This window comes from Otolemur garnettii, unplaced genomic scaffold (genome assembly GCF_000181295.1).
Source record: "Otolemur garnettii isolate 467f Iridium unplaced genomic scaffold, OtoGar3 scaffold00179, whole genome shotgun sequence".
NCBI lineage: Eukaryota > Metazoa > Chordata > Mammalia > Primates > Galagidae > Otolemur > Otolemur garnettii.
The window spans coordinates 1,681,678-1,689,600 of NW_003852574.1; the positions used below are offsets into that span (position 1 = coordinate 1,681,678).

Below are 7,923 nucleotides of genomic sequence, written 5' to 3' on the forward strand. Positions count from 1 at the left end.
AGGCGCCCGCCACAACGCCCGGCTATTTTTTGGTTGCAGCCATCATTGTTGTTTTGGCGGGTCCGGGCTGGGGATTCGAACCCGCCACCTTAGCTGTACGTGGCTGGCGCCTTAGCCGGTTGAGCTATAGGCGCCGAGCCACTGACTTGGAATTTTAATTTATCAGTATCATAATACTTAACAGTGAGCACGTCCCCAAAAAGCAGAGTAAGATTTAGCACTATTAAAGTAACGTTTAACACTACTAAGTCTAAAACTGAGTTATTTTAATGCAGTGATTCTCAACCTTCCTAATGCTGCAGCCCTTTAATATAATTCCTGTGGGTTGCAACCCACTGGTTGAGAATTGCTGTTTTAATGGGTAGATACAAACAGTTCCACTGGACAGGTGCATAAAGGGGTAAACTAAATGGAGGTTAAGATAAAATACTAGGAATCTTTCAAAGCTATAAACATATGGCAAATTTTTAAGTCCAGTGATTATGTACCATTTATCATTATCACTAACAGCCAAAATGCAATTAAAACCAAGGTGTTCTCTAAATAAACCCATTAAGTTCAAATCAGTTCTCTTAGAAGTTGAAATCATTCTTCTCATAGGTAACATAAATCTCCCAGCTGGGTAGGACAATTAAGAAGACACAAGGAGCACCCAACCTCCTCCTCCTCATTGAGAACACCTGACTAAAGAGCTGCCTGTTTTTACTCTCCTAAGAACTTACACCCCCACATGACCAGGTAAACTTTTAAGGGAGCTACCTGACAGAAAAAGACCAGGACTATAAAAATACTCCAACAATACCACACACATGTGCATAGGTGACTGTTTTCTTGATAATATACAATACCCCAAATCAAGAGTCAAAAGGGCCCACAGTTGCCTAAAAACATCTTAACCTGACATAATTATGTTGGCCTTGGAGCAGGGCAGTCTGGGCCTTGCTCTAAAAGGTGGTCTGTCAAGAGCAACCAAACATGGAAAGCCATGACTAAGTCAGCCAGCTTCCCTGTATGTTCATCTCTCTCCTTCAACTGGCTACAGTTAGAGGAGGAGAGTACGGTGAAAACTAATGAACTGAAACTTGTTTTGTAAATAAATTTTTCAGATTCTCCAAAATATGCACAAACAAGGTATAAAAGAAGGTATCAAGAAGTCCTGAATTTTAGGTGATTCCAAGCCAGCTATATAAGAGTACATGGAGAATACCTTGCAGCGAGAGGGAAAAAAAAAAAAAAAAAAAAAAACAGTTCTACTACACTCTTGGGAAATTTAAGTCTCTGGGTCTCAGTTTCCTCATCTGCAAAGGGGGTTAAGAATACCAATCCTGAAGGATCTTTTACATTTAAAATTCTGGATCTGTGAAGATACAGTATTCCCATTTGCTTACTTCTAGCACAGATTTTTATGAGAACAAAAGATATAAGTCTAGCACTAGACTTGGACTGAAATCAAGTTCCATCTTATACACTTCATGTCCCCAAGAGTCATCACTGCTCTACTGAAGCATATGGAATGAATCAAGACAATTTATCAAGAGATCCTTTAATCAAGCCATTCTTTACAAGAATAAATCTAGTGTTGGCTTGGCTCCTGTAGCACAGTGGTTACAGTGCCAGCCACATACACCGAGGGTGGGGGGTTTGAACCCAGCCCAGGCCAGCTAAACAACTGCAACAACAACAAAAATAGCCCGGTGTTGGGGTAGGCGCCTGTAGCCCCAGTTACTTGGGAGGCTGAGGCAAGAGAATGGCTTAAGCCCAAGAGTTTGAGGTTGCTGGGAGGCTACAGCACTCTACCGAGGGCAACACAGTGAGACACTCAAAAAAAAAAAAAAAAAAAAGGTCTGGTGTTTCAGTCCAAATAACGTCACCACCTGTGCCAAATGCTCAAAATTTTTCCAAAGACCTATCTAGCCTTGTATAAGGTAAAAATCACCCACATGGTACACAGTACACATTTGGGTGCATTGACACTAAGTGGTTGAGAAATTCTCACCACATACAACATTTTAAAGTATGGGTGTTTTTGGTTTTTAAAGTATTTTCTCCCCTTTAGGTTTGACAAGAGAATTGATTACACACCTGCAAGAAACAAGAGTGTCTTAAGATAAGAACCAAACAAGTCACCAAGAAGAGTTTTAAAATTAGCACTATTTTAAAAAATGAGACCAACTCTTCAGACGCCACCCTTCCACCATATATTACTAAACATGGTTTTGACCAAATCAATTTGGATGAAAGTAGTACTATTTAATAAAGAGGACCTGTAACTGCGGATCCAAAAAATACACATGCTTAGGTGATTCCTAATCAAGGTAGTAATTTAGACAAAGCAAAACTGCATCTATTTTCATGCAAAATCGCTTAAATCATTCAAGTGACTTCTTTTTTCAACCAGAAAATACCTTTTCTTCTACAGTCTTAAGATTTCAACACAATCTTTTACTTACACAATCTCTAAGAATACCACATTAAAAGAAATCTATCCAAACCATAACCGGACTTCAACGGCGATCGGTGATTAAGTCTCCGATAAATGCAAAAGGTAAAATGGAGTTAGAAAGAGTTTCTTTCCCATTTCAACTCCAACAACCACGCGCGCTTTGCCCGCCCGGCCCAGAGCCCCCGCCCTGCTCAGAGCTGCAGGGAGAGAGGAAGAGCCGGGGACCTCGGGCGGGCGGCTTAGGCTCCACCAGGCCGGTCGGGCGGGGGAAGGGGCACAGGAGGCGAGGCAACTGGGCACGCTTCCGGGGACTATGCGGGCGGGGCAGCTGCCTCCAGGAGCGGGGCTCCCGGCAGGGCCAAGAGTCAGCAGGACCCGGGACGGGGCGGCCAGCCGGGAGCAGCAGGTGGGGCGCGGCCGCCGCTGGGCGGCGGGCGGGTGGCCGGAAGAGTGCCGGGCGGGCGGGCCCGGGGCGCCGCGGCGCTTGAAGGGAACACTCTCGCTCACCTCAAGCGACGACTTCGAGTCCAGCCTCTTCCTGACGAGTACTCTCGTCCGCCAGTCCCAAGCTCGAAGACGAGAGCCGGTAGCTGAAGGGGCAACCTCGGACTAACGAGAGAACCGACGGAGGACCGCAGGCGGCGGGCGGGGAGCGCGAGCGAGCGAGGGCGGGCGGCGGCAGGAGGGCGGGGAGCGACGTGCGCGCCCCCGAGCGCCCAGCGGGCTCGAGCCAGCCACAGTCGAGGTCCCGCTCACGCGCGCACACTCACAGCTCAACCATGATTGCCCAGGAGCGCGTCCACGCCCTAACAGCAAGACGCTTAACCAATCATTGCAGCCGCGTGGAGCATCACGGGAACTCTGGGGCTATAAAAGACCCGGTTGCTATTTTATACTCTTCGAGTCACTCATCCTTCACTTGAACAGGGTGGGGCTAGATGCGTGTGCGCGGTCTTAATACTCCTCCCTAAACTGCCAACTCTTCGCGCAAGTGAGCGAAGCGCTCCCTGTCTGGGTATACGCGTGCGCACTAACGAGGCTGGCCCGGAAGCCCCCACGCCTGCGTGGTGGAGACTACGGTGACTATACACCGGGTAGGACGTGGGTCAGTCATGGCGGAGCCCTGGTCTGGGCAGTCTTTGCAAGCTTTGCTGTCCACGGTGTTGGGCGCGCTGGGCGCTCTAGGCAGCGAGTTCTTGCGGGAGTGGGAGGCGCAGGATATGCGCGTAACCCTCTTCAAGTTGCTGCTGCTGTGGTTGGTGCTAAGTCTCCTGGGCATCCAGCTGGCGTGGGGGTTCTACGGGAACACCGTAACCGGGTTGTATCACCGCCCAGGTGAGGCTCCCTACGAACCTCCGTGGGCTAGCCGCCCCCATTACCCCCAGGGGCCTCATCAGAACTTGGCGTTGTGCCCTGACCCATGCCCCCATATCATTTTATACCAGAATCCCCACCAGTCTACCCATCACAATGTAACCGCTCCTCAAAACCCTCACCAGACAATACCACTAGTCCTTAGGACCCTCACTACACTCTCCATCAAACAATGCCAGCGGCACCCTAACCTGACCTAGGCTGATAACCTGCTCAGATTCTTAACCCCAGCCTGCTGCAGCTCTGGATGTGTTCCTGCCTCCAGGTTTGGGCAGTCAGAATGGATCCACACCTGATGGCTCCACGCATTTCCCTTCATGGTGAGTACATCTGTCCCTACCTCAGCCCCGTGCTTGGCTGTCCGGGGACACTGTGGTGGTGATGGGAAGGGAAGTTCTAAGGATACAGGACACTGCTGGGCTTTGCAGCAAGCTTCAAGGCTGCACATAGAGGTCGGGCTTCAAATTGGGTGTCACTAATATCTGGGCAGTCCATTAGCTACCTGTGGGGTAGGGAGTAGTATTGTCATAATTTCAAGGAAATTAAGTGGCAGGTCATTTGGATTCCACTCCATGCAAGCCCCTCAGTTGAGAAGGCAGGAACTTGAGGGCCGGGCACGGTGGTTCAGGCCCGTAATCCTAGCACTCTGGGAGGTGGAGGTGGGTGGATTGCCTGAGCTCTCAGGTTCCAGACCTGTCTGAGCCAGATTGAGACCTCAGCTAAAAATAGCTGGGCATTGTGGCAGGTGCCTATAGTCCCAGCTACTTGGGAGGCTGAGGCAAGAAAATGGCTTGAGCCCAAGTTTCAGGTTGCTGTGAACTATGATGGCATGGCACTCTACCAAGGGTGACAAAATGAGACTGTATCAAAAAAAAAGAAAAAAGGAGGGGGGCAGGAAATTCTGTCCCTAGCACAATGTCTGACTTTATGAAAGTGAGCCTCCTCATCTGTAAAAATGTGAACTCACTAATCAGGGCATTCATTCAGCTAATCTCTGAGCTCCTACTACATGGCAGGGTCCCAGAGAACATGAACAACCTAGGCCCTACTCACAGGGGGAGCCAGAGATTGATAAGGGGAAGGCAGGAGTATGGGTGGTCAGGGAAGGCTTCTCCCAAGAAAGTAACCTAAGCTGAGATCAAAGGCCATGGGGTGGCATAGTGTACCAGACAAATGGAATGGACAGAGCAAGATCAAGAAGCAAGGACAGGCTCGGCACCTGTGGCTCAAGTGGCTAAGGCGCCAGCCACGTACACCCAAGGTGGCGGGTTCAAATCCAGCCCGAGCCCGCCAAACAACAATGACAACTGCAACCAAAAAATAGCCGGGCGTTGCGGCGGGTGCCTGTGGTCCCAGCTACTCGGGAGGCTGAGGCAGGAGACTTACTTGAGCCCAGGAGTTGGAGGTTGCTGTGAGCTGTGATGCCACAGCACTCTACCCAGGGGGACAGCTTGAGGCTCCTGTCTCAAAAAAAAAAAAGGAGCAAGGACAAGGGTGGCATATTGGAAGTATAGATAAAGCTGTGATGCTTGAACATGAGAGCATGTTGGTCCCAGGGAGCCACTGAAGTACTGACTCAGCAAGGCAAGCTCTCACGTAATCTAATTTCCCTTTATAATTACCTGCTTCTTGGTAAATAGATAAAAGGATCCAAGAAGGCTAGAGGCCAATTAGAAAGGCTGCCATGCCCAGGTTTCTATCTTAGCCCCCTATGGAAGGATCGCAGTGCCCTAAGGTGGGGCACCCAGGAGGAAGAATGTGTCTGCAGGGAAGGTGGTAGGCCCAGGGTAGATTGTCAGAGATTAGCAGAGATCTAGTTTGCAATGTGGTCTTTCTGAGCCCAGCTCAGCTCCCAGGGGGCTGGGAAGAGCCAATCTCAGGAGTTGTTTTGCTGTCCATGGATTAACCCCTCTCTTTTCTGTCTCCATCACTTTCAGGGAAATGGCAGCAAACGAACCTTTCAAAACCCACAGAGAATAAAGGAAGGCAGCAGAAGGGTCTCCAAGGCCATCTCTGGGTTTGCTGACTTCAACACTGGGTTTTGTTGCTACCTAGACTCCAAGGACTACTGCGGGAGCTCAGGGTTGCAGACAAGGAGTACCCCAGTGCTTGGAGGGCTAGACCTCCACTGCCCTTAGTCTTGCCGCCCCAACAGCCCTAGGCACTGGGAGAATGACGAATTTGCCTTGACTCTTATGTGCGTGCCTTGAGGAAAGTAGTTGTGCTCCTCTTCACTTAGCTCAGGAGAAGCCTCTATATTGGGGAGGCCAACAGTCTATTCTTTGTCTTTGGTTTTTTCCTGTCCCTCTTCCCTATCCCCCAGGATGTGATCCCATGAAGATTTGTCCCTCTAAGGGGAAGCCTGAGGTTTATCAGCTCTGGGATGTGCATGGGAAGTCTGTTCTCCCCTAAGTTTTGAGCTTCCTGAATTTCTTTGATTTTGCTTTGTTGGCAAGGAGCCAGGAAATCCTGGCCTGGGCCAGGCCTTATACTCTATGGTTACTTAGCTGACCATTCACATATAAGGCAGGGTGCCCTACTGGCCCCCTCCAAACAGAGGCACCAAACACCCATCTGCCTAGCCCAGCCAGATCTCTCTAGGTGTTAGCCAAGCAAAGGAAATTGTCATTTCCCAACTGTCCTACTATTACTCCTCTCAATCCTTCTTCGGAGTAAGCGGGGTGCCTAAAAGAGGCAGAGCCCACCAGCTAAGCCCTTGGAGTGACCTCCATTACTTAATTACCCATGGGATTGTGTGTTTGTACCTTGCCCTCTACTAAGGAGGTACTAAGCAGTTGGTATAAAATGGTCCCATTATGCCCCACAGCCTCATTTCCTATCTGGACCTGGTACAAAGAGGAGTCCCATTCTAAGAGCCTGTAGGCTCAGTTTCTTCCCAATAGCACCATCTGAGCCTACGAGAACCCTCAACAGTAAAGTCATAGGCAAGCCCTACTGCCTTCACAATGGGAGTTCCATAGGTATAGGTGGCAAATCCCCCAACAGAACACCAGTTCTTGAAAGCCTTGTGTCCCTTGACCTGCCTTCTTCCCTGATCGCCATACTTCTGTCTCCCTCTGCTGGGCCATTTAGCTACCTTAGTGTCCTGGTGCATACTTTTCTGTTGGATATCACATTTCCAGCTGGCTGCCTTTGCCTAAGTTGTCTTTGTGGCAGATATACTGCCACATGTTCCCATTCCAGACGTGTCTTCTAGCTGGCAGATGATGGTCTTCGCAGCCCCAGGCCCACCCACTAACGCCCCACACACAGAATCAGGGTACGTTGGCTTAACTGAGAACATGGCTTATTAAACGTGGAAGTGTATCAGCTGTGTGGTTATTTAGATAGGACAAGGATGTGCATGCACAAAGCAACTGGAGAAGGAACATTCTAGAAGCTGTTGCCACTCAGGACATAGACACAACTTGCAGAGATGGAGAGGTAAAGCTAGCTCCCTGGAGGAGCAGTGATGGGGTGTCTAATCCACATTAGTTTTTAAAGACCTGATCCCTCTCAAGAGGAACCTACTCAAAGCCTGTTTCGGAGGCCAGAGAGGCAGGTGTTGGGTTTGCACCTCAAGAGCCATGTGGACAAAGAAAAATGATGCTAGAGACTGACAAATAAGAAAGTTTAATATTTTTTCAGGACAGAGGAGTGAAGAATTGGTCCCAGGGGTGAGGTCAGCCCACAGTAAGGCAAGTCCAAGAGGAAGCCCAGCATGCCCTGCAGTAGCCCTGGGGCTCAAGACAGGTGATGAGCCTGCCATGATTTCCTGCTAGGCAGCAGGCTAGGCCTACTTGGGAATGTGAAGAATAAGGCCATCCCCAGCCAGCCCCGAGGTTACACACAGGCATAGCAGCCTCAATTGAGCCATCCCTCTGTTGAGTCAGGAATCATTCCTGCCCTGGGAAAGGCAATAGTTTGTATTCATAAGAGGCAAACTGGGCTCGGCGCCTATAGCTCACCCGGCTAAGGCGCCAGCCACATACACCTAAGGTGGTGGGTTCAAATCCCCAGCCCGGACCCACCAAACAACAATGATGGCTGCAACCAAAAAATAGCCGGGCGTTGTGGCGGGCGCCTGTGGTCCCAGCTACTTGGGA

General features: G+C 49.7%; 1 protein-coding gene across 1 annotated transcript; it reads left to right on the forward strand.

Annotated features, from left to right (window-relative positions):
- The first annotated feature begins 3,344 nt into the window (after positions 1–3,344).
- Positions 3,345–7,144, forward strand: TCTA (T cell leukemia translocation altered). The gene is made up of 3 exons (XM_003800588.3): positions 3,345–3,778; positions 4,083–4,137; positions 5,755–7,144. Exons 1-3 carry the CDS (start codon positions 3,556–3,558, stop codon positions 5,795–5,797), a joined length of 321 nt encoding a protein of 106 aa, XP_003800636.1. The 5' UTR covers positions 3,345–3,555; the 3' UTR covers positions 5,798–7,144.
- The last annotated feature ends 779 nt before the right edge of the window (positions 7,145–7,923 follow it).